This window comes from Notolabrus celidotus, chromosome 15 (genome assembly GCF_009762535.1).
Source record: "Notolabrus celidotus isolate fNotCel1 chromosome 15, fNotCel1.pri, whole genome shotgun sequence".
Lineage (NCBI taxonomy): Eukaryota > Metazoa > Chordata > Actinopteri > Labriformes > Labridae > Notolabrus > Notolabrus celidotus.
In genome coordinates, this window is record NC_048286.1 from 23783963 (window position 1) to 23809667 (window position 25705).

Sequence of the window (25705 nt, forward strand, 5' to 3'; positions counted from 1 at the left end):
GGTGACGTCGAAGGACTGCCGGCCACTGATTGGTCAGAGAATGTCGTCACGGAAGAGTCATGAGTGCGACGCTCAACCTATGCGCTCAACACAGGAATCAAACCCGCCATTTTTAAAAAAAAAAACACCATGGCTGTTTCCGAAACGGCCTGCTACATACTACTTACTAATGTAGTAGGCAGTAGGTATTGCCTACTACATACTGCGATTCAATTTAGTATGTAGTATGACTGTTCTGTTCGATCTGTCATGCAGCATGCTGAGCCAGACTTCGCTGGATTTCCGGTTTCGGAAAGCGGAAGTAAACAACGGCGAAGCCGATAAATAAACTGCTTATTTAGCATCCATTTATGATTTAAAAAGTTAGGAAGTGATTTATATGTAATTTGATAACTTTCACAGCACCCAAAAACGGATTTCCTCCTGTCAAAAAATGAGGAAAAAGAAAAAGCAGAACGAGCGCTGTGCATTATGGGAAACAGTACGCGAGGCAGACTGGTCCGATGTACACTGAGATATTTTCCCGAATCAGTAGACATCCGGGGAGTTTTGGCATACTGCAGATTTTGCTCTTGTTCACATACTACTTACTACATACTGAATTTTGGACATATCAGTACGTACTGCTAGTATAGTAGGCGATTTCGGAAACAGCCCATAAGTACTCTTTTGCTCTTCTTTTGCTTTCCTCTCTCGCTCGGCCTGCAACAAAAAAGCCACAGACCGAGCAGCTAGTACACCATTGCCTCCATGTCCTCCATTGTTTGTGATTGTTGTGTTTGTGTTTGTGTTCAAAATGACGTGAACGCAGTTTCTCGCAGCTGTGTTATGACAACCCCGCCCACCGTGAGTCGGTACCTGGTCTGGTGGAAAAGAAACCCAAACCGAGTGGAGTCAAGTAGGGCTGGAACTGGGTAGTGGAAAAGGGCCAATATTGTCTGCGTGCTTACCGTGCATGTGGATGCGTCACAGGTGCGCTCTGTCACTATCGTAGTACTAAAATACAACAGCTGTTTTTGTAAAAAAAAATCTACAATTCATTAAATGTGAACATTTACAGAATTGAATCTTATTTGCACTAAAACAAAAGGGAAACATTTGGAGTTTTCAGTATTTATAGGTTATTATGTTGCGGTTTTACTGGTCCGGCCCACTTCAGATCAATTTGGATTGTATGTGGCCCCTAAATTGAAATTAGTTTGACACCCCTATATCTCTAGCCATGAACGCACTGACTGCCTCACAGACCTTGACAGGAGCCGCTAATTAACACTCAGCTCCGTTAAAGGGACAGCGACCTTCACAGTTACTTAATACAATAATATATGCCAGTAACATTACAGAGCATACAACTAACACAACAGTCATATATTTTTACCTTCTGAGGACATTCAAAGGGCTTTCCTACAATTACTAGTGTCTAACTATATTATCTCATTAGTTCAAATTTAATACAACTGAAGGTATGTATTGAATGAAAAGGTTGATATTGAGCAGTTTTTAGAGGTATTACTTTGATTAATGTTTCAGAATGTGTAGACATCCAAGCAAAGAGAAAATTATAAGTTAGGTATAATTGCAAGCCAACTGTAAACCATAATTTCTGCAAAGATAAAAAATAAAACCCTTAGAATTTTCAAGAGAGCATCATGCAACTCCTGCATTTGTGATGGTTTTTGACTTGATTCAATATAAAAAAAATCTTTGGAGGAATAAAAAAACAGCAAAGTATTTGATTGAAGTTTGAAGTTGTTTACCCCGATATCTTTTGTTAGATTATTGGAAATAGTTCCCATTCCGGGCTCCAGTCAGAGACCTGACAGCTGTAAAGATATCCAAATTGAAACATTTATTTTGTCTTCATACTTTTGTGTTTAAACAAAACAGCATTATGCTTAAAAAATTACAATCAATTTTTTATACTGACTTGTTGCACAAATGTATCATAAAACAATAACAAAATCCAGAAAGCACACGGGTATTAAAGTCAATATTAAAAGAACAACATCCCCTTGCAAACCCTCGTGTTTAGATTACAATTCAAAAGTATGTCTATCTACCTGTTTCTGAGTGGAGCCCAACCACATCAATGAACCATGTGGACCAAGATGGTGACTCCTCTCTATTTGGCTTGAGCGCACACAAAAAGCCCAATACTTTAGATAAAAGTTCCAAACCACCACAAGGTGACCAACAAAGAGATATGCCTTTTTTATATATGTAAATACACACAAACATATATAAAGTCTCTGCTGTGTAAAATATTTCAGTCCTGAGGGTTGAAAAGGCAACATAGTTCTCAGCTCAGTGCGGTCCCCTTGTCCTCCTTTCACAGCGCTCTCCCCTCGGTAGAAACCTCACATGGATGTCCCTTCAGTGAGAGCCACCATTAAACTGCTGTGCTTTTTGTCCCGATGTGTGGCCGTGCAAACTCCACAAAGTCATCAATAAGGACAGGCCATGCTCCTGTTGAACGTACACACAAAAAATAAACAAACAAAAACAATGAGTAAGGACATGAATATGAAGCAGGGTAGAGATAGTTAAACAACCTGTGCAGAACTGAGAAATGGTGGCTTCCCTTCCTGCTTAGACTAAACTCTGTACTAACCTTCCTCATCATAGTTTGACATGTCATCTGTGATCATTGTGCTGAAGTCTAGTAAGAGGTTCCAAGTGTCCTTAGGAATGGATCTTTTGTGATGCTCCTGTGAAACACGATCATGCAACACATAAGAATAACTAATAATTGCATTTTTTAAAATAGTAATCTTGTTTGTGATTATGAACTTACAACTAAAAACCTGTTCCACAAATCCAGGAACTTGAATCTTCCAGCCAGTACTAAATTCCAATATGCAATAGCCATTTCTAAATCTGTAAGAGAAACAGTCATGGTTCAGTATATCTTCAACCAAAAAAACAATACAATTCACATGATGACCATGGAAAGATTCTTACCCAAACCTTTCTGGCCTGGATTCTTTGCAAAATTAAATGTAAACTGGTAAAAGTCCTTAAATTTCCCTTGGTCCTTTAACTCTTGCTCCATCTTTGGCAGCTGAGCTTTTAGCTTCTCTATACTGTCACAGCTGGGAAAACAAAAAGGAGATAAGATTATTCATTTTTTAACAAAGCAGATTAGGTTGTTTTTTTGTGAAGCTATGCAATGTTATTAGACCTTTTGTCTTTGGAACTTTGTAAACCAGAAACCGAACTAACTACCTTTCTTCAAAACGTTCAAACAAACTCTTCCCAACAGTGGATACATGTATAAATGATGTATAAGCATGTCAAGGGGTTACAATCCATGTCATTATGTCTTCAAGAGCTGAACTGGTTCTGAGAGTCAATAATCAAGAAGATACACACAGTTAATATGATAAACTAAGCATTGTTGAATTGAGACTATAATGTCAGTACAGAAAAGAACAAAGGAAAGGTTACAGTTTTGTTTGCACCATCTGAAAACCAGGGTTGGAGAGTAACAAACTACTGTTACTCATGTTACTGAAATCGAGTAGCTTTTTGTGTTCTCTTTTGAGTACATTTTATAATTAATTAGTACTTTTGCTCAAGTATTTCTGTTACAGAGTTTCAAACATGTAAGAAGTTAAAATCAATTTGATCCAAGCTTTCCCTTGACTGCATTAAACACTCCAACTGATTGGCTTTCTATGTAACAAAGGGAAACATGCATTCTCGCCCTAGAGTCCCAACAAGACAGAGGGGTGAATCATGAATACATGTGGATCCAAAGCCCATTAAAGGTAAAGAAGAATTGAAGAAAATTGATGTGAATCCCTGACCACTATTTTTGGGACCACTGCGTCTGCAACTGCAAGAGACACAACAGATCTGTCATGCAGTGTGCCCTAGCGGCAACCTACAGTCTAAAAATATGAGTCCAATGCAGAAGTGCTACAAACTGCAGTTCAATGAGGATCCACTTGAGGCTGGCTCTAGAAGTACCGGAAGTCACATACACACCAATTCAAAAAAGCTGATCTTTACAGCAGAAATAAACATGTTTACAGTCTGGTACAAAAGACAAGTGTAGTGTGGATAGCTCATTTCTCGATCGGCACACACTGTGGGGGGGTTAAAAAAAATCTAACGCAGCAATTTTGAAGATATTGAGATTACAAGTCTTCCAATGAGAGGCACAGCTGACTTGATGGACAGGCGGGAACACTGTAGCTGTTGGCTTGGAGGCTCAAAGCCCGCCTCTTTACGTCACAATTGCTCGACAGCAGCACTATGGCTGCCTGCTGACGATTGGCCTCAACACAGTGCTTCAGAAACAGATGGGTGACGTCACGGATACTACGTCCATATTTTATACAGTCTATGAGTGTGCCCCATGTTTGCCCAGAGAAAAAGAGCTATCTGCTTCTGAAAACTCAATATCAACATTAGTTAGCCCAAACCATATGCTGGTTACTAAACTGTTACAGTTCATTGATGACATACAGAAATAATAGTGATTTGTGTTTCAACCAAGCGGCAACCGCCAGTCTCAAACTATGAAGCCCATGTGGAAGTGTTATAAACTGCAATTCATCGAGAATCTGCTTGAGGCTGGCTGCAGAAACACCGGAAACCACATAGACACCAATTAAAAAAAGACGGTCTTTGTGGCATTAATAAATATGTTTACAGCCTTGTTCAAAAAACGGCTTGGGTCTACGTAGATGATTTCTCTATTGGCACACAATGTACGGGGTGAGTTTTTTTCTAACGTGACAGTTCAGAAGATATTAAGATAACCTGTTTTTGCCCAAATGAGGACATGACTGAATTGACTCCCGGACGCGAACACATAGGCTCAAACTCCGCCTCTCTACGTCACACTATGCCTGGTTGAGTTCCGCATTTCCAATATGGCTGCCTCCGCCGATTGGCTTTAACAGCACTCAGACACAGATGGGTGATATCACGGATACTATGTCCATTATTTATACTGTCCATGGTTACAACAGAAGTTGTGGTGTTTTGATCCATAAGCTTAAAATGTTAACCATAATATGGGGAGTTATAATAGCTGTGAAGACCCTCCTCTGTGCCTCTCTGATCATGTGGTCACTGAGTCCTAACTTTGTAGCCTAAAGGAAAATCTGTAGGTCTAGAAATTGCACTTCACAATGTAGATTCAAAGTGGTCTTTTCAGGTTTTGTTGATGAGAAAAAACAACTTGACCAGATGACAGAGAACGGGCTAAAGCAAGTCAGGCAACATTCACCAGAGGGAGAGGATCTCTTCTCCTCAGTGAAGTCCAGAGCTCACCAGATACAGCGGAGCAGGATGGGTACCCACGACAAGATGGATCTACTACACAAACACCCTAACATCAAACAGACTATCAAAACTCTATTCTGAACTTCCTGCCCCGGAGAGAACTCTACTAACTTTAAGAAACAGTTGCTGCTCGAGCACAGCCGCAAAATTGGAGTGAAATGGTAAAACGTGGACACATGAGCTTAAAAAAGAATTCAGAAGTATTTTATTTAAAAAGGTGGAAACAATTTCAGTTTGATATTATACTGGATCATACTTTCCCTTACATTATGATCATTGGTTGCATTATCTTGCTTAATGTTTCTCCTGGAATAATCCACCGGTTGGCCTTACATTGTATTTCAGTTGAACTGTTTGCATGTCTTTCCTGTGGATTACTTAGTATATATTTCTGTTTAAATGCTATGGAGCATGGCCGGATTAGTGACTCTGCTCCAAGATTTGCTGTTGCATTGCGCTAAATGTAAAAAAGGTATCTACTTCATTAAACAACCTGTTTTGAGATTCATATCCTCTTGGCATGTGTACTACACAGAGGGGAGAGCTATCTCATTGCTTAACCCAAGCCCCAAGTACCCAGTTTAATAGTAAGAGTACTCATCCTTCAGTACTTTAAGTGCATTTTAAAACAAAGTTCCTGAGAAGATTCACAGACCAGTGCTTTTACTTTCTACTAAAGTAAAATGTCACCACAGTAACTGTACATTTACTTGAGCAGAATATTCTGTACTCTTTCAACCTCTGCTGAAAACACACTCACCCCTGTTCTGCCATGCCATCCATGAATTCCTGTTTTGAGAACTCGCACTGTGTTGCTGCCCTGAACTTCCAGGCTATGAGGAGGACACTTATACTGGCTGGGTCCAGACTCAAGTCATCACAGAACAACTGGATCCCATCAATGCCGATCTTGTTGTCATCGTGGGGATCTAAGTAAAAGAGTGGGATGAGTGACTTGATCTAGCGAATCACAACCATTTATAATCAATAAAACTCAACACTTTTCATTTAATAAGATTATGATTCATCCCTCTGCTCTCGGTTAAAAATGAATACGTTCTTAAGGTGCATTTCGACCAAGGGTCCCGGGGTCTTTTAGCCCCCAGAACTACTTTACCCGGAACTAAGCGGTTCCTCTGCCCCCATTGTCTGCATTTCGAACACGGGCTCTGAAGTGTCGGGTAGATTGTACAAATCAGGCCAGTGATGTATGGAGAAAAAAGATTATATTAAATAATATTTTGAAATCTTAATTAAAAACTAAACTAGTATGCATTCCCAGGAACTCCCTCTGTGTTTCAACAACTGTGTTAACTCCACAAACACCATTACGTTCAACCGAAAGTCCCAGGACCTTTGAAAAGTACTACCCCCAAAGCATGGGCTTTTCAGGGGGAGATTATCTACCCCTGAACAAAATTTAGACCCTGGTTCCTCCAGTCGAAACGCACCTAGTTCAGGGGTAAAGTCCCTAGTTCCGGGGTAAAGTTCCGGCGGTCGAAAAACACCTTTTGTACTGAATATCACAGTGTTTCTTCAGTCTTTCACATACCTCTGTATCTGTTGTACAGCTGTTCAAGCTTCTTCTTGTCTAAGGCCCCCTTTAAACTTGAAACATAGAGCTCTGGATTTTGAAAAAACTTGTCAGTGGCAACATCTAGTTTCCAATCATTCTGTGACAGACAGGTCAGCGCAGTCTTCTCATTGGACTGAGTGAAAATCATGAACTGACGAACTTTATCCTTCTGTGAGGACTTCAGCTTGTTCTAGAGAAGGAAAAGGAAAACAAAGACAAGAACATCAGTACAGCAAAAACGATTAGACTCATGTAATAACAAATCAAACATGTTATCTCTGTGACATAATAAGTATTTTAGTAAGCTTAAAATCAACTTTCAAATCAAATCAACTCTATTCATATAGCACTTTACACTCAACACAGTTGATCCAAAGTGCTTTACAACAGAAAATGAGGAAAACAAAGAGAGAATGAAATAAAAACAACACAAACAGAGGAAGAGAGAGGGAAAGACGAGTGATAAGAGAGGAATATTATTAAAAATGAAATTAACAGTAATAATAACAACAGTAATGACAAGAAATACAATTAACAGTGCAGTGAGTGTCTGAGCCAGTGTGGTTAGGGGCAGTTAAAAGCTAATTAATAGAGGTGTGTTTTGAGACGACTTTTAAAAGTCAGAGGAGGAGAATCGGACGGTGGAGGGAAGATAATTCCACAGTTTTGGGGCACAGATGGAGAAGGCCCTGTCCCCATATCTTTTTGACCTTGATGTTCGGACATACAGGACGTTTTGGTGTGATGATCTGAGTGCTCTGACAGAGTGATACGGAGACAGGAGTTCTGAGATGTAAGTGGGGGCAAAACCATGAAGTGCTTTATAAACAAACAGAAGAATTTTGGAATTAATTCTGTAGCTGACCAGAAGCCAGTGTAGGGAGGCAAGAAATGGTGTTATGTGGTCTCTCTTTTTTGACCTTGTCAGGATCCTGTCTGTTGCATTTTGAACTATTTGAAGGCGGGATAATGAGTAGGGGTGCACCGATCCTACTTTTTAGGTCCCGATACCACTATCCATACCTGCTGGGCTTTGGTATCTGCTGATAATGATACTAGCCGATTCGATCCCAGTATTGATTTAACAATCTCTATTCCTTAATGTGAGGACAGAATCATGTTTTGGCAACTTCAGGCTTTTCTGACTTTTTAAACCAAAATAAAAAGAACAATTTCAAACTGACAGTATCATTATTATCTATGAAACTTATTTTTACTACCTGATTTATCTGTTTGTCAAATTTTAGTCCTGAATCGAGTATGACTGCAGAGTTTTCTGCGTGAGGTTTTATGAATGGGGGCAGTGAGTCAAGATGGGGGGAAATGCTATTGGTCAAATGTGGTGGTCCTAATAAAACCATTTCTGTTTTATTGTCATTGAGTGGTAAGAAATTAGCAGCCATCCATGATTTCACTTCTAGAAGACAGTTAGTTGAGGTTGGTTAGTTTGTTGAGGTAGAGTTGTGTATCATCTGTATAACAACGGAAAGAAATGTTGTTTAAAAACAGATTTGATCAACATCTGTCAGTATATCACTGCAGGACACCTACAAAACACAACTTGGTGGATCTGTAGGTTATCAATGAACAACAAACCCTGTTTAACAGATCCAGATGAGAACAACAAGCGAACTAGCATAACATGCTACTCTGACAGCAGTGACCGATTGCATTGAGAAGACCGTGCGTTTGCAACAAGGCTAATTTAACGTTGTAGTTAATATTGAACAAGCACTATTGTATTGAAATCACATCGACAACAATTCACAGATTACGCTCCCGCAGTTTGTAGAGCTAATTGTGTTTGTCAGTTGGCTTTCAGCCTAGCAAGCTTAGCTAAACTGGCTAGTCTGAACCGTAAGCTAGTTAGCTAATGCTGATGTCGGAGGCTTCGTTTGTTTTCAAAATATTAAAGGAACACTAGATCATGAGCGCATTCTGTACTTATATAAAGAACTACTGAAGTAATACGGTGTCCCTGAGAGAACTGTTCTTGATTGTATCACGGAACGATAATTTAAAAAAGTAATTTCTTACCATGTTTGTCTTTGCCTGACTCTCTTTCCTCCCATCCAGCTGGCTAATAGCGTCAAGACTTCAGGTATGACTTATTTCCGGTGGAAGCGTCCCTTTTCAAAATAAAAGCATGAAACCAGCTGCTTATCCATCCTGCCATACCCTCAGTGATAGACAGTAAAAGAGTACATTTACTTGAGTACTGTACTTAAGTACATTTTTTGAGTATCTGTACTTAACTTGAGTATTATTTTTGGGGAAAACGTATGACTTTTACTACACTACATTCAGAAGACAATTATTGTACTTTTTACTCCACTGCATTTTTATCAATGCTCTAGTTACTCACTACTTTGCTTTGAAGTCAACTCATGATTTCCTTCTCTTTTCTGAAATCTGATCCCAAGGTTGAACGTGGATCAAACGCATATCAAATTTCACTCAGATCAGGCAGTGGCGGTTCTAGACCAATTTTACTGGGGGGGGCCAAGGGTGTTGTCAGAGGGACACATTCAACCCTGACAAAAGAGACTGAGAAGGGCGAGGACAAACTGCCAAAACATTAGTGCATCCCTATATACTAGACATATATACTACTGTGTACTATATCAAAATGCAGACTGACAGCAGCTGTTTGGCTGTTTACACTCAACATGAGTCCCTTAGCGCTCTAAGGGACTGGAACCAAGTTCCACACGCATGTGTCTACCTAAGCACCCATGACCATATCTTCAGCCTGTGTTAGAGGTTTTTGAAATGAAGAATGATACGTATCATTTGAAATGTTCTCCCTGTTTCCCACTCTGCACAAACATACAAAGATTCACTGTCCAACCTGAGAAAGCATGGTATAGTTTTTAGAGATTTCAAGTAATGGTTTCTAAATAAACATGATGTAACCAAATGTATATATGTATCCTTGACTCCACTTATGTATTGTGAAAATACAATGTTTCGAGATTTTTTAAGAAGTACTTTGAATACTTAAGTATTTTTAAAAGCAAGTACTTCAGTACTTTAACTCAAGAAATAATCTGACAGAGAAACTTTCACTTGTATTGGAGTAATATTTGACCTGGAGTATCTATACTTTGACTAAAGTAATGAAGCTGTGTACTTTGTCCACCACTGCATACCCTACACAATAAAATAATTCGATTTTATCATTGTTATCATACATATTAAACCAATATATCGAAACATGAATACGACACTTTATTAATAAACTTTAAATCTTTTTATAATGGATATAAAATATGTTTTTAAATACTTTTATTTTGAAGCCACCACCCGGAAGTGGCTGATAGTGTCACAGAACAAACTAATTCCTTCACATGAGAAGGAAAAGACGTCGCTCTGGATGTTAAGAAGTGTTCTCAGAACATTTCAGGATAAATGGAAGTCGTATCGACACAGATTTGTGCCTTGGGTTGTGCTAAATCTGTCTAAAAATGAGAAAACTCTGCGGCGGGTGAAGGAGAGCTCGAAGGACAAACAGGTCCCCGATGAGGAGGTTTCACAGACTCTACTGAAGCTCTTCAGAGTCCTCCTCGGGAGTCACCTGTCTGAACATGCGGAGCTCAGAGCTGCTCAGACTCACTTTCTCAGGCGGGTAACAAATGAAGAAAACTTAGAAGGAGGGTTCCCGACGAGTGGTGGTGATGCCATGTTACAGTGTCTGGGGTTCTGCATTGAGCGGAAACCCAGCACTCTGCCCTCTGCAGGGACCGGGGTGTTTGTTACTAAAGGATTTGTGCCCAAAGGAGCTACAGTTGCCATGTATCCTGGTACGGTTTATCAAGTCTTCGAGCCAATTCTCCTCCAGTCCATCAGAAACCCTTTTGTATTCCGGTGTATTGATGGTGTATTGATTGATGGAAATGACAAAGGCATCTCCAAAGTGGTCTACAAGTCCTGCAGTGGAAGGGACAGATTAGGACCTTTCACTTTGAGTGACACCAGCTGGCTGACAGCAAGTCCACAAAATCCACTTGCTGTTGGTCAGTATGTCAACAACTCCTCCAATGAATGGCCTGCTAACGTGTGCTACCAGGAGTATGATGTACCCGACTTATTTCCCATCGAGCTGCACCAGTTTCTCCCAAATGTCAACTACAGCCAGGACTCACAGAGTACTGTACGCTGTGTGGTCCTAGTGTCACTCAGAGACATTACAGCTGGGGAAGAACTGTTCTCAAACTACTACACTGTTGTGCATTAGACTCCAATACAACCAACTGAGCTGCTTCAATGTTAACTGAAGAAAACACAAATTACAAAGTAAAATTCGATTGTTGCTGATCAATCCAATAAACGTTTTTTGTAAATTGTATCAAACAATTAAATTAAAAACATGTCTGAATGGTGGTGGCTTTTTTCCTGTAAAGGTTCTCAGTAATCCAAAGTCATGGTAATTCAAAGTTATTTAAAGGCAAACAAGTCCAGTTGTCCTTTGGAGTAAAGCCAAAATTGTTTGTTGTTATTTGCAAAAGACAAATATACGGTGGCTCTGAGAGCTCACAGCACTGCAACTTAAGAAAACATGCAAAAAGACAAAACACAAGCAAATTAAGAAAACATCTTCATCAATTTGACAACACATGCGCAGCATTTAGAAAACGCACTGCAAAGACCACAGCACAACACATTAGAAAAAAACGCACTGCAAAGACCACAAATAAACACATTAGAAAAAAACGCTGCAAAGACCACAACACGACAGAAGTGTTTCCGGAGGACACTTAAAAGTGATGCACACATACGGACATGCTTGTAGTTTAACAGCAGATCACTTCACTCAAACAACCCTTCAACAAGTAACACTTAAGTTTCTGTACATTTAATGCAAGGAATGATAGCCCTTTGCTGAATGGCAGATGGCTTTTCAAAACCATATGCGTATATTCCCCTTAGAAGAGTCTCCTTCAGGTTCATGTCATCAAAGTTATCCGTAATCTCACTCCAGTTGCTCTGTAATGAAAAGAGCACAGAGGTGAGTAAATGTGTAAATGGAGTCAAACTTTTTTTATCAAGTATGAAAAGATCACATTAAGGAAAATGCGATATGCATCATTATATGCTACCTGAAGCTTTTTTCATTTTAGCTCTACTGTAACTGCACCACAAATGGGCAGTATAAGGAGGAGTACAGTAAGCTCTAAAAAGAATCAGAATCAGAATCAGAATCAGCTTTATTCGCCAGGTATGCTTGAACACACAAGGAATTTGACTTTAGTAAACTGTGCTCTCTTTGTACAAGGCATAAGAATAGGAATAAGAATAAGAACTACAATAAAAAATAAAATGAAAATATAATAACAATAACCTTAGCTATAAATACAAAGAAACAACAATAGCTTGACTAATATGTACAGGCTAAAAAATATGATAAAGTGCAGTGGTGAGTTGCAGAGGTAGTTTTACATTATAAAAATAGAAGTTAAATAATACAAAAAATAGAAATATGGAATTCTGCTTGAGAATTGTTGCATTGTATATCTACATGTATATTTACAGAGAGTATTTATCTGACAGGTGGAGTATTTATCTGACAGCTCTGTTTTAACATTATCTGTGCACATTGGAAATGTCAGCCAGCATATTAGCCGGTGCTGCACATGGAAAGTAATCTAAACTAACTTATAAGAGCAGTAAGGTAGCATGCTGATAAAAACAACTGCTTCTGAAGCTCAACAGTCACCTCAGAGAGATTCTTCAGGACTGAGTTCATGGCCTTTTTAAACACTTCCAAGTTGTTTTAGCACTTTAAAGTTATGTTTTTAAGTAAGATGTACTGAAAATAAGTTGAAGGTTAAAAAAGAAAGTTTCGAAGGCATAGATATATATTTATATTTTTTTATAAAACTTGCACTGGTCTATCTTGGTAGTTTAAGGAAAATTCGATATGCATCATTATATGCTACCTGAAGCTTTTTCATCTTAGCTCTACTGTAACTGCACCAAAGATGGGCAGTATAAGGAGGAGTACAGTAAATTATCTCTCAAATTGGGGTATGGACATTTCCAGAATTAGGATCAGATCTCACCTACATAGTATTCTCTGGAGTAAGACAGCTGAACTTGAGGTGAGAGGACATTTTGTGTTTTTCATGTCAAATTGTAAATATTCAGCTACTCAGAATTTTTCTTCTAGGCTAATGCGGGTACATTAGATTGTGCACAGTGCAGCTCCTCTTACTTTAATGTTTGAAAGTAAACCATGCCTTACAGCATTCATTTTGGTATTTTCCTATTTATGTCACTTTATGAAAGGCAGTGTGCTCTTCACATTGTTATTAGAATTTCCAATACACTACAATTTTATATATGATACTACTCACAAGTTACTCACTACTTGAGTAGTTTTTTTTAAAGGTACTTATTCACTCTTACTGAAGTACTTATTTCTACAAGTACTCTTACTTCTACTTGGGTAACAGCATTGTAAAGTATCAGTACTTTTACTTGAGTACGGTTTCGGTCTACTCTACCCACCTCTGCCTGTGCATAAAGTTTACAGCACTGTCGCTGCAGATCGTCATCATCATCACATAAGTCATTTCTGTTTAAATGGTCGGCCTTGTTCGTTAGGAGTGGCATGTCATGACACGTGGTAAACCAGACCGATCACTATTGTTGCTCGACCAGCCTGCCTGGCTTGTTCTTTAGGGAGTCCTACCATGTACTTTAATTATTATTTTTTTAATTTAAAGTAGACTTTTCATGAAATTTCACCTGCGTCTCCTTTTTTTTATATCTCAACAGCTCAAAAGATCGAGGCCATGGGGGCCCAGATGGAATGGAGCCTGATGGTGTCATCGAGGTAAGCACAAAACCTCTATTCCAGGGGTGTCAAACTCATTTCAGTTCCGGGGACACATACAGCCCAAGTTGATCTGAAGCTGGCCGGGCCAGTAAAATCATAACACAATAACCTATAAATACTGAAAACTCCAAATGTTTCCCTTTTTTGTTTTAATGCAAAAAAGATACAATTCTGTAAATGTTCACATTTAATGAACTATATTTTCACAAACAGATGTTGTATTTCTGCCATGATGAGTCTCATAGTGGGCTGAATGTGACATTCTTTAAGCCCTGAAACCTGCTGCGAACACACCAAACACAAAAGTTCACCTGACACATAGTGAGCTCCTATTTATGTCACTTTATGAAAGGCAGTGTGCTCTTCACATTGTTATTAGCCTTTCCAATACACTACAATTTTATATATGATACTACTCACAAGTTACTCACTACTTGAGTAGTTTTTTTTAAAGGTACTTATTCACTCTTACTCAAGTCCTTATTTCTACAAGTACTCTTACTTCTACTTGAGTAATAGGATTGTAAAGTAATAGTACTTTTGCATGAGTACGGTTTCGGTCTACTCTACCCACCTCTGCCTGTGCATAAAGTTTACAGCACTGTTGCTGCAGATCATCATCATCACATGAGTCATTTCCAAGGGAAACAGATAAATACTATGGCAGGATTATCACAAGTGAAATGAATGTGTGTTATACTATATGAGATAAATAGTAATACGTTGTTCTATAAAGCATTCGCCTTTCTATCATATTTAATAAATTATATCTCAACAGCTTCACGCGAACCCTCTCCAAAAAAAAGCACAACCTTGTCGACAGTTTTTTGACTTATCAGGGCCTCCGTAGAGCCCAAGAACCTTTTATTACTGCAATATCCTTCCGCTGATGAATATAGTCTGGAATAATGTTCACAATTTCCCTGTTATTGAAATGAAAATGTTTGTGTAACTTACTATTACAAAAGTAAATGTGATTAATGTATTAAATCTGTCAAATTTGACTCTATTGTTCACCAAACCGAGCGTTCTCCTCGTCCGAGTGAAAGTAGTCCCTCCACATAAAACCAGTTGGCATCGCCTTCAGAGATCTTTCCAGTCGCATGCTGAAGTTGGGAACGGATGATGTCTAGTGATTCTGCTGATTACAACAGGTAAACCCGCGCTTTGAGACATCTGTTTGTGACATCCCTCAGTTTTTAAGTGTGTTTAAGAGTGTCTCTGAAATTGGCACTATGCGTGTTGTAAAATGACCAATATTCAGTTATCTAGGTAGGTAGGCCCCACACGGCTGTCAGGGAGACGTGGTTGCTAACGTTAGCTTCATAGTTACACCGCAGTTCTAAGTAACCGTTGAACGCCTTGTACATTAAAGGTGTGAGAGTTCTCAAAGCCAAATAAAATAACCCGTATTGATCGAGTTGTGTTCTTTAAACTGCTTTCTCCCATCGTGGTCTGAGTTAGAGGAACCATCAGTCCAGGCTGCGGTTCGGCCTGGTTCTCAGGAGCCCTCTTTTGGCAGCACAGGCCCAGATGCCCGACATAATGGCTCCACGTTAAGAAATGCAGAAGTTGTAGAGACGTGTCTGTAGCTTTTCATTGCGAACAGAAAAAGTAAGACTGGACGTACGAGTCTCTGTCGCACCTTGTGTTACATAATCTGTATTTTAGGAGGGGAAGGTGATCATGGTCTGCTCGTGGAATTTGACACGTGGGCCCAGCGCCAGTAAGGACTCAATGAGGAACTCTGGGCGGAACCCAGTCCACCGAAGACATGCTTGCTTAACAACTTACTTAACTTTTACACTATAAACACAAAGTTGGTTTACATGGTCGGCCTTGTTCGTTAGGAGTGGCATGTCATGACACGTGGTAAACCCGACTGATCGCTATTGTTGCTCCACCAGCCTGCCTGGCTTGTTCTTTAGGGAGTGGACTTTAATTTCTTTTTAATTCAAAGTGGACATTTCCTGAAATTTCACCTGCGTCTCTTTTTTTTTTTTTTCAACAGCTCAAAAGATCGAGGCCATGGGGGCCCAGATGGAATGGAGCCTGATGGTGTCATCGAGGTAAGCACAAAACCTCTATTCCAGGGGCTTCAAACTCATTTCAGTTCAGGGGACACATACAGCCCAAGTTGATCTGAAGTGGGCTGGACCAGTAAAATCATGACCTAATAACCTATAAATACTGAAAGCTCCAAATGTGTCCCTTTTTTTGTTTTAGTGCAAATAAGATGCAATTCTGTAAATGTTCACATTTAATGAATTATATTTTTACAAACAGATGTATTTTTTTGCCATGATGAGTCTCATAGTGGGGCCGACTGTGTTGCTCTTTAAGCCCTGAAACCTGCTGCAAACATACCAAACACACAGGTTCACCTGACACGGTGTATAATGTTGACATCAAAAGAACAGAATAGATTATAATAATGAAGAAGGTAAAGTTGATTTATTTTGGACCCCTCAGCTCCAGTAGGAACAGTTTGCTTGCTGGACAGTGTTGTATGCAGGGGTGTAGTGTTAGTAGTTAGTGGATCATCTTATAGTGCTCTAAAGAGTCTTTGAATCTCAACCGGATTATGCAAACTGCAAGTAATCAATTTTCTTACTTTGAGAAAAAGTGCTGTTCAGGTGCGCTCAATCAGCACTGATTTTATGCGACCCCCAGAGGACAAATCTGAAATAATAGTTACTTTTATTGAAAAAATGCAGTTAATGTCTTTTCTGTGATTTTTTTTATTTTATTTTTTAAATTTTTATATATTTTTCACTTTACAAAGTCGTTTGGTGGGACTGATTGACCCACGGGCCGCATGTTTGACACCCCACCTCTATAGTCTTTTCATACTTGATAAAAAAAAGTTTCATTTACACATGTACTCACCTCTGTGCTCTTTTCATTACAGAGCAACTGGAGTGAGATTACGGATAACTTTGATGACATGAACCTGAAGGAGACTCTTCTAAGGGGAATATACGCATATGGTTTTGAAAAGCCATCTGCCATTCAGCAAAGGGCTATCATTCCTTGCATTAAAGGTACAGAAACTTAAGTGTTACTTGTTGAAGGGTTGTTTGAGTGAAGTGATGCTTTACCATCTTTCGGGACTTACCCAATCATGGGGATATCTTTTATCTTTACTGATCACTCATTGCAGTTAACCTGAACTGCCAACAGCCCTGACTTGCATTGGTCATAGCAGACTTCTTATGTCTATAACCACTATGTTATACTGTATATAATATTATTTTCTTGCTGTTAGGCTATGATGTCATTGCCCAGGCCCAGTCAGGCACTGGCAAGACGGCCACGTTTGCCATCTCTATCTTGCAGCAGCTGGACATTGAGCATAAGGAGACTCAGGCTCTGGTGTTGGCTCCCACCAGAGAGCTGGCTCAGCAGGTATGCTGTTCTGAGGTCACAATAACCTCAACAGTATCTCAGACCTAGACAGCACATTGAGGACATTGATTCAAGTACGAAGGTACCCTTTTTTTCTAAAACCTGTCCAAATTCTGATAATGTGAAATTAATGCATCCTCTTACAACTGGTGTAGTCTGTGTCCATGGCTACATTGGTTTGAAAGGCAATCTGGCTGTATGAATAAACTGTCCTTTGAATATTTGTGTATTTCTGTAGAATGCAGAGTGATATGATGGCATATCATCTTTCGGGACTGACTCTTGAAATGGAGACTTCCTTTTATTTCACTGATCACTCTTTCTACATTTTGTTTGAGCTGTCTTGTCATTGTGTCTGCATTAGTACTGAACCAGATTTATTTTTCCCCTGTCATCCTCTATTAGATCCAGAAGGTCATTCTGGCTCTGGGTGACTACATGGGAGCAGCCTGCCACGCCTGCATTGGGGGTACTAACCTCCGTACAGAAATCCAGAAGCTGGATGCTGAGGCTCCTCATATAGTGGTGGGCACACCAGGACGTGTGTTCGACATGCTCAACAGAGGACATCTGTGTAAGTCTGACAGGTTTTCAAATGGTGAAACCTTTTAGTCATTCTGCAACATTTGCAGTGGTTAAACTTATCATGCCACATTTCTTTACAGGTGCTAAATACATCAAGATGTTTGTTCTGGATGAAGCTGACGAGATGTTGAGTCGAGGGTTCAAAGATCAGATCTATGAGATCTTTCAGAAGCTGAGCACCAATATTCAAGTGAGTAATGAAGGACAAACTCCACACCAACATGTTGAATATAAAGCCCTTCTGCATTAACAGAAGTCTGCTATAATTGTGTGATTCAGATTGATCTGTTTCACGTAATAATGCTAGCCGAGTATTTATGTGGAAGGAGATGACTGTGCATTGCACTGAAAATGAGCCGTGGTCGAACCGCTTTCTTAATGTTCATTGGCCTCTGTCTCAAGGTGCTGTGCCACATGCATGGAGCTAAAAGAAAAAGCAACTTGATAGTTTAGTCTCTTGGATCTCATGTTTACATGTTGTCTCCAGGTGGTCCTGCTTTCTGCCACCATGCCAGCAGAGGTGTTGGAGGTGACCAAGAAGTTCATGCGAGACCCTATCCGCATCTTGGTGAAGAAAGAAGAGCTTACCCTAGAGGGTATCAAGCAATTCTACATTAATGTGGAGCGAGAGGTGGGTTTGCGTCACCCTAGGACTACTGTACACTGTAATATGCTATATTTGAAGACTCCTAAACAGCTATGGATGTTAGTTTTCACTTCTCTTTAAAGCACCCTGCTAAAACTGCAGGAGCCAGGCCTCAGGTTTGGCTCATGTGACCGTGTAAGCATGGGTACACCAGGGAAGGAGATTAAAGACACAGTACCTGAAATGAGGCTGGGAGGGACCTCTTTCTTAATGTCCAGTGTCCTTTGTCTCAGGGTTCTGTGTTACAAATAAGATTTTTTGTCTTTTTTGGACAATACAGTCAAATGTTTGAGTGACCTTGCTGCAGGCTTGTATTTCGAGTGGTAAGGTGAACTGACGATGCATTCTTTCTCACTTTTTGGTTCCAGGAGTGGAAACTGGACACCCTGTGTGATCTGTACGAAACTCTGACAATCACCCAGGCTGTCATCTTCCTCAACACCAGGAGAAAAGTTGACTGGTTAACTGAGAAGATGCACGCTAGGGATTTCACCGTGTCTGCTCTGGTAAGATCTGTACAAATGTAATTTGAAGAACACACTTTGATTGAAAGGGCCCCTTTCCTCATCTGACAAATTATTTTTCCAGCACGGTGACATGGACCAGAAGGAGCGTGACGTGATTATGAGAGAGTTCAGGTCTGGATCAAGCCGAGTGTTGATCACTACAGATCTCCTGGTTAGTATGGGGCTTTGGTGTGTTGTGTGAAAAAAAACTTGAAACCCAAAATGTGTCAAATCTGCAACAGTCCTGAAATGACCAAGCAGTCAAAACTTTTGGGAGATTAGGGCTCGTTCTCCACAATGGGTACCTCTACTGTAGGAACCTGTTACTTTTTAATGAGCAACAATAAAATGTCAATGTTTGTTGTTATGCTGTTGGTCACCAATTACTTTTTCATGACATGTTTCTAATTCTACAGGCTCGTGGCATTGATGTCCAGCAGGTTTCATTGGTCATTAACTATGACCTTCCTACAAACCGAGAGAACTACATTCACAGGTACGTTTAATCACACATCGCACCAACACATGCGCTGAACTGATATCAGTGTCTGAAGTCACTCCTCTGTCTCCGCTCTAGAATCGGTCGTGGCGGCCGTTTTGGCAGAAAAGGAGTTGCTATCAACTTTGTCACAGAGGAGGACAAGAGGATTCTTCGGGACATCGAGACGTTTTACAATACAACCGTTGAGGAGATGCCTATGAATGTGGCTGACCTGATTTGAGCCCTGAGAATTATCTTTTCTTTTTTCTTTTAAACGCAGTGATAGCGATCGTCCACTTGCATTGTGCTTATATTATTCGAGGGGGAGAAAAAAAAACTTCTAAATGCTAAACCTTGGATCAGAATTTTGGTATGTGTTAAAAGCGAGGTGACTTCTATGGTGGTCCCTCTTGGTGAGTTGTAGATTCTAACCTCGACAGCGGGCTGGTTGGAGCTACAAAGCTATGGGGTCTGTAAACATAAAGGTTCTTATCAGGTATTTCTTTCCATGTTTGATTAATATGTATGCATTTGATGTTCTCCACCATTTAGTAACCTACTTGTGGACTAAAAGGTATAAGTGCTGTATAAAGTCTGCAAGTTATGTTATGCTAACATATGTGCGGTGTATCGTGGGCCTTGCTTAATAGAGGCACTTGTTATATTAAACTGTAGATTCACTTGCTTTTTGGTTATCTTTTGTGAATGTTTTAATTTAAATGTACCATATATTTTCTTTTATCCCACATGCCATATCGGAGTTCCTCACTGGTTGGCCATACTTTGCTGACGTGGTTTTAACCTTACAGAGTATATTGCTATTTCCTCCCTCTTAACTACTACTCAGATTTCTTCCTCACTGGAATTGTATGAATGTCTTAATAAACTCAAATTACTGTAAGTAAACTTGCTGTGTGGAGATATGTCTTTCTAAGTGTATTTAATTTGACATGTCTTAAGCTGATATTCCTACAGTAACTGAAGACCTGGTTTTTATTTATTTTTTTGTAAAGCTGTCTGAGTAATTGGCATGGAGATGCCACCTACACTCACTCTTAAATCTGGCTGTGTTGCTGGAGAGCCACTGAACAAATTGCATTTTGACAGCACCACCTAGTGGCCAACTATGACTATTCTCTAAAAACGGGTAAGGCAAATGAGGGGTTGTGAAAAATCTTCCAGATTTTTTTATTTTTTATTTTTTTTTAAGTTATCTAAAAATAGTACATTTACCCATTATGGTATCTAAACTTTAAATTAAACCTTGAAACTAGAAAATGTAATGAGTTGTCTGCCTTTCTTTGTTGCCAGATGAATCTGTTATTCAGATCCCCATTAGCTGCAACTAATGCAGCAGCTACTCTTCCTGGGGTCCATATAAAACAAATATAACATACAAAATATACATGAAATACAAAACTGAAAATGCAACAAACATGAAACAGAAAAATGTAACAAACACAAAATTCAAAACTGAAAATGCAACAAACATAAAATACAAATACAGAAAAAGGCAAAAAACAAATACAAAACTGAAAATGCTGCAAACAAAGAAAAACTGAATGCTATGTAGAAATACAATACAAAAACACAAAAATACTACAAACATGAAACACAAGGACAGAAAAATGCAACAAACAGAAAATACAACTGAATATACTGCAAATGTAAGTTACAACTGAAAATGCTACAAACAAGAGAAAAACTGAAAATGCTTCAAACAGGAAATACAACAGCTAGAACTGCTCCTAAGTTTAGGGTTAGGGAACAGTTAATTATCAAAAGCATCAGTAGCAGTAGGTTAATTCATAACGGCACAGGAAAAACAGACACATGCTCATATAGGTAGACCTTTTTTCTGCAGACCAGCTAAATGAACCCACATCAAATCACTCTGAGGAACAGTGGGGGTCGCAAGACTTTGGCATCTATATTTTGGGGGTGAAAAGTTTGGGATCCCCTGCTCTAAAACACTTAACAGATGTAGTATGGAATTGACATGTATGTTTTTCACTCTAAACAGAAGGTGGTGGGGGAAATTATCTGGAAGACTAGACTGCACTTGAACTGTATCTGGTGGGTCCTTAAGAACAAATGCAGTCACAAAGCTGCCCTGGAAAACAAATGAATCTGCTTCCTGAAGGAGACCTACGATAAAGAAAATGTTTCATTTGCATCATTTTGTTCAGTAAATGGTATCATGATGGTCAACATTTTTCTGTTGGAGAATTTAATCTTCATGTTGGATGACAGCTTTGACATTTAGTCTCCCCCTGAATGAAAAAGGGGCTATGTATCTAAGACAGATGAGATAGATTAAGCCTGTATTATCCATTGATCTGTCCCCTTCAATCATGGATCAATACATTCATGGTTTACATGTACCGGCACCAAAATGTAATTTATAAAGAAGGTCACCCCTCACAGTAATTGTGTTAGTCTGTCTGGCCTGTCTCAGTGGTAGCTTTGGATGGTTTTCAGTAGTGACAAAAGTCCATCTTGCACTTACATTTCACATGTCACACAAGTTAAAAGGAAATGTCAACATATGAATCTTCTGTTTTTGAAAAATCAGAAGAACCACACAAGAGGATGTTAATTTTGGTGGGGGGTGGGGGTATTTTCAAAGTGTGTCCTGACAGAAGTCCAAAACAGGAAATGTATACAACCAACAAGTGTCTATTAATGAACCTCTTTGAGCAAATTATGTCTTTTCGGTCCATGGTCACGAGTAAACATCAGTGCTTTGACACTGAAAAATGATGTTGTTGCACAAGATTTTTACTATGTCATCTATTATGTATTTTATCACATATAAAGATCCAACATTATTATATCATCAAAAGAGCTGAATATGAGAAAAGGTAAAATGCATTCTTCAGTGATAATTATGCTTTAGTGTCAAGCTTCAAAAACTCCTTTTGGCTTACATGAAGTACTATAGTCTGTGATATTACAAATAGTAAATAGTATTCATTGAAAATAAATACATGCCATCAAAATAGCTTTCCTTTTAAAATAAAATAGACATAATGCTTCTGAACTTGATTGATTTATATGTATTTTCTAAAAAATAATGTGTTCATAGATTCCAATGTTGCTCATTTATTCCATCAAGGAGTTTTAAAGCCCAGCTTTCCTCTGAATAAGTGTATAATAATAATAATAATAATAATAATAATAATAATAATAATAATAATAATAATAATAATAATAATAATAATAATAATAATACAAAAAATAATAATAATACTATAATAATAATAATAATAATAATAATAATAATAATAATAATAATAATAATGATAATGATAACTTTCATTTGTACAGCACCTTTGTTAAAACAAAGTTTACAAAGTGCTTTCCATAATCAACAAATCCACAACAATGAAGGCAAATGATTAAAAGATATCAACAGACATTTGCTATGATACTGTAAAAGATGACGTTAAAAGAATAAAAGGCACTGAGAGAAAATGTATATAAAAGCTTGTTAATAAAAGTGTTTTTTAAGAAGGGATTTAAAAGATGATACTTTGGGCAAACTTGGCAAAAGTGTGGTATCGCTCAACACTTCAGAGGTGAAACTTGAATAAATATTCAAATAGAAGGAAAAGAAGTGAAATCTCAAAATGTTCATGTACTTGTTTAAGTCACTTGAAGTCATCGTTTCAATGAACTGTTGCTCCCTTCCAGATAAATTGTGTAAACATTTTATTTTGGATTGACAAATACTATTTTGCAACACATGAGAGGGCAAAACAACACATGATTGTGTTCAAAATGAGCAAGCTCAATCTCTCTTAAAAAAAGAGACAGTTTCTTTCAAGAAAGTAGCTTGTTTATTAACGTGCAAAGTCTGTATCTATGTTTCGCACGTGTCAGCACAATTATTTAGCTAATCCAAGTCTTATTAGGTGACTAAAGACTAGTTTCATTGTTTGGATGACTGAAGTTAGCAGCTGACTCCTCATTAATAATCACTAGGGTCTAAAAATAAACACGTCTGTATCTCCAAGGAAAATCAGACTCAACAAACAGCTCATACCTACTCGGTACTGTCATGATGTCCTAATTCTAACAACTGTAAGCTTCAGCAGACTAGTAAACAGATGTGAGATGTTGGAGATTTTGGGCCTGTCTTTGGTCTGTTGTGTGAATTTTTCTTCCTTGTGTGTTGCCTTGGAAACAGGGCAGCTGTTTAGGGAACAGCTAATCTAGGAAACATTACATTTCAGGACGAGGTGCCCCAAATAAACATATAGATCATTCACAGTAAGGTGGAGGGAAGAGAGGGAGACCTCTGTATGAACTTAAACTGATACAACAGGATGATTGCTTGGTTTAAAAACATAAAAGGAAACATTTTATGGACTGATGTACTAATTAGAGCATGGGGGTTCTTTTTGTGTCTTATTAAACAGACTGTCATAGCTGTCATTATGTTTTCGTTTACAGTATTTCTTCCTGTCTGTAATACATAGTCACAAAATAGAAAGTATAGCCACCAGTTTAGTTTGTCTGTGACATTTAATTTCTGCCTGCAGAGCGCTGACACAGTACTAGCCTCAGTTATTACTGTCAGGACTGTGCCAGATGCCTCGATGGATCAGACCCTCTGATGACTCTGTAGCTGATGCCGGGGTATTTTTGGCTCTGCGTATCACATGTCTGGTGGAAAAACGCCTGAATGAAAATCATAGTGAAACATTCTAGTACACACACTCAGGCAAAGTTTGTACCTTCACATATAAGATGTGTTTGTGTAGATTGAGTGTGTACTTGAAGTGAAAGCTGTTTGCATTCCCTCTCTAATGAGGGCTGTGCAGCCCCCTCAACTGCTCTGTTTTGCAAACTGTTGCTATGGAGAGAAGAGGCAAACACTTGGAGGGGAGAGGCTTCAGGCTTGTGTAGAGCTTTCTGTCTTCTGCAGGTGGTTTTGATGCATGGGTCTGTATTGAAGCTTTCTGTTTACCAAAACTATGCCCACATTGAATGGTTGAAGGTGTTAAAGCAGAGTGAGGATAGAGCTGTGATAATGTGCTGCATGTGCACCAGAGGCCAGTGCTTAACAGTCACTATTAACTGCTCTTAAAGGGAACTCCAACTTTAAGAGATGCTAAAAATATTAATATTTTTTAAAACTTACTTAAAATACAGCTTGACTCTTTAAAATGAGTGATATTTTTATTATGCATTTTTATGATGCCCATTATGATTTCAGATCTGTGGCTGTGTCCTTTTTTTCTCATGTTTTTAATTTAAAGTGGCAGTTCCTTGAAAAAACATGTGCACATGTAACTGAATACTAAACCTTACTCTGTGCTCTCAGGTAAATGCAACAAAATAAATTATTCTCTTCTGGAGTAGTTTGAAAATTTTGTAATTTCATCTATTTGCTTTTAATTTAGCATGTAGCCAACACCCAAAACAATGTTGTTGTTTTTTAACTTCTGGCTGGTGCAAGATGTAAAACAATTATGTATAATATTTTAAAGCTCAGGTTTATAGGCAAGGGTAGATTTTGATGCATAAATACAGAGTTAGATGAGCTATTTCATTTCATTTTAATTTGATTCTCAGACCATGATCACATGGTATGGAGCAGCAGAACATAAATTACAAATAACAAAACAATATAATGATGGCACACGGCATGGTCTGATCTTACTTAAACAAAGGAAGGACATTCTTCAGAAAAGCCCCTAATTTACAGATAAGTTTTGGCTTGTCTAATTGCAAAAGTAGAATTAATTTAAACACAGAGGGACGTTGGAAATAATACCTAGGTATGAACCTCTCTCTATTATTCAGAATGCTTGTGTTCCTGCAGTCAAACAAAATATGGTACTCATCGCCCACACGATCATCGTGACAAAGGTTACAAATCCTATCTTTTCTATCCCTCCATAACTGTCAGTGTAGGCTAGCTGGCTAGCATCACTGATAACAAAATAAGTAAATAAATAAATAAATAAATAAAACCCAGTTTAAACTGTTAAAGTTCGAAGCTATGTGAGCAGCCATTCTTGTGTCCTGGTGTTTTTGCGTCACTGGGCAACAACAGATTCAATTACAAATCATGCTTAGGATGACGGGACACAAACTTATTATGTCATGATACTATTTTAGTCTCTTCTAAAGATTAAACTATTATCATATAACATCTATGTTTACCTTCAAATGCTGACAGACAGATTATGCTTATCTTTGGATAGAGCTAAGGGTTAAAATAATGAATATGTTCAAGTGGTTCAAAGTTGCTTATTGGTTGAGGGTTAGCATGGACAATAAAAAGTGTCTGTTTCCTGGTAATGTTCAGAGAATCACATTATTTTTTTAGGTACATAGAATAGAAATGTAA

At 38.6% G+C, this 25705-nt stretch overlaps 3 protein-coding genes and 4 non-coding genes across 8 annotated transcripts; 6 read left to right on the top strand and 1 right to left on the bottom strand.

Moving 5' to 3' along the window:
* Positions 1 to 1834: 1834 nt before the first annotated feature.
* dcun1d1 (DCN1, defective in cullin neddylation 1, domain containing 1 (S. cerevisiae)) lies at positions 1835 to 9019 on the bottom strand. The gene is made up of 7 exons (XM_034703707.1): positions 8912 to 9019; positions 6851 to 7064; positions 6059 to 6227; positions 2962 to 3092; positions 2795 to 2877; positions 2612 to 2708; positions 1835 to 2466 (listed from the first exon to the last, which is right to left on the bottom strand). Exons 1-7 carry the CDS (start codon positions 8912 to 8914, stop codon positions 2390 to 2392), a joined length of 774 nt encoding a protein of 257 aa, XP_034559598.1. The 5' UTR covers positions 8915 to 9019; the 3' UTR covers positions 1835 to 2389.
* Positions 9020 to 9609: 590 nt separating this feature from the next.
* Positions 9610 to 11257, top strand: setd9 (SET domain containing 9). Its single transcript, XM_034702928.1, has 2 exons — positions 9610 to 9628; positions 10174 to 11257. The coding sequence occupies exons 1-2, from the start codon at positions 9610 to 9612 to the stop codon at positions 11109 to 11111; spliced, it is 957 nt and encodes a 318-aa protein (XP_034558819.1). The 3' UTR covers positions 11112 to 11257.
* A 587-nt stretch (positions 11258 to 11844) lies between these two features.
* eif4a2 (eukaryotic translation initiation factor 4A) lies at positions 11845 to 20247 on the top strand. 2 transcript variants are annotated; one of them, XM_034703236.1, is made up of 11 exons: positions 11845 to 11882; positions 13655 to 13712; positions 16627 to 16759; positions 16984 to 17123; positions 17529 to 17697; positions 17789 to 17898; positions 18196 to 18339; positions 18723 to 18860; positions 18943 to 19032; positions 19277 to 19356; positions 19438 to 20247. In XM_034703236.1, exons 1-11 carry the CDS (start codon positions 11866 to 11868, stop codon positions 19580 to 19582), a joined length of 1224 nt encoding a protein of 407 aa, XP_034559127.1. In that variant the 5' UTR covers positions 11845 to 11865; the 3' UTR covers positions 19583 to 20247. The 2 variants fall into 2 exon arrangements, with proteins under 2 accessions (XP_034559127.1, XP_034559126.1); XM_034703235.1 differs by lacking the exons at positions 11845 to 11882; positions 13655 to 13712 and adding exons at positions 14742 to 14869; positions 15727 to 15784.
* LOC117827445 lies at positions 16798 to 16871 on the top strand. Its single transcript, XR_004634220.1, has one exon. It is a non-coding gene; the product is annotated as a small nucleolar RNA SNORD2 (small nucleolar RNA).
* LOC117827444 lies at positions 17368 to 17442 on the top strand. Its single transcript, XR_004634219.1, has one exon. It is a non-coding gene; the product is annotated as a small nucleolar RNA SNORD2 (small nucleolar RNA).
* LOC117827443 lies at positions 17945 to 18126 on the top strand. Its single transcript, XR_004634218.1, has one exon. It is a non-coding gene; the product is annotated as a small nucleolar RNA SNORA81 (small nucleolar RNA).
* Positions 18423 to 18604, top strand: LOC117827442. The gene has a single exon (XR_004634217.1). It is a non-coding gene; the product is annotated as a small nucleolar RNA SNORA81 (small nucleolar RNA).
* Positions 20248 to 25705: the final 5458 nt, after the last annotated feature.

Excerpts from the sequence above, each read along its gene's own strand:
- dcun1d1 (XM_034703707.1), bottom strand. Across the intron at positions 3,093-6,058 it reads GATGGCATGGCAGAACAGGG|CTGTGACAGTATAGAGAAGC; the intron begins GTGAGTGTGTTT and ends TTGTTTTCCCAG. Across the intron at positions 2,709-2,794 it reads TGTGGAACAGGTTTTTAGTT|GAGCATCACAAAAGATCCAT; the intron begins GTAAGTTCATAA and ends CGTGTTTCACAG.
- eif4a2 (XM_034703235.1), top strand. The coding sequence starts at position 14,838 with ATGATGTCTAGTGATTCTGCTGATTACAACAG. Across the intron at positions 17,698-17,788 it reads GCTCAACAGAGGACATCTGT|GTGCTAAATACATCAAGATG; the intron begins GTAAGTCTGACA and ends ATTTCTTTACAG. Across the intron at positions 18,340-18,722 it reads ACATTAATGTGGAGCGAGAG|GAGTGGAAACTGGACACCCT; the intron begins GTGGGTTTGCGT and ends TTTTGGTTCCAG.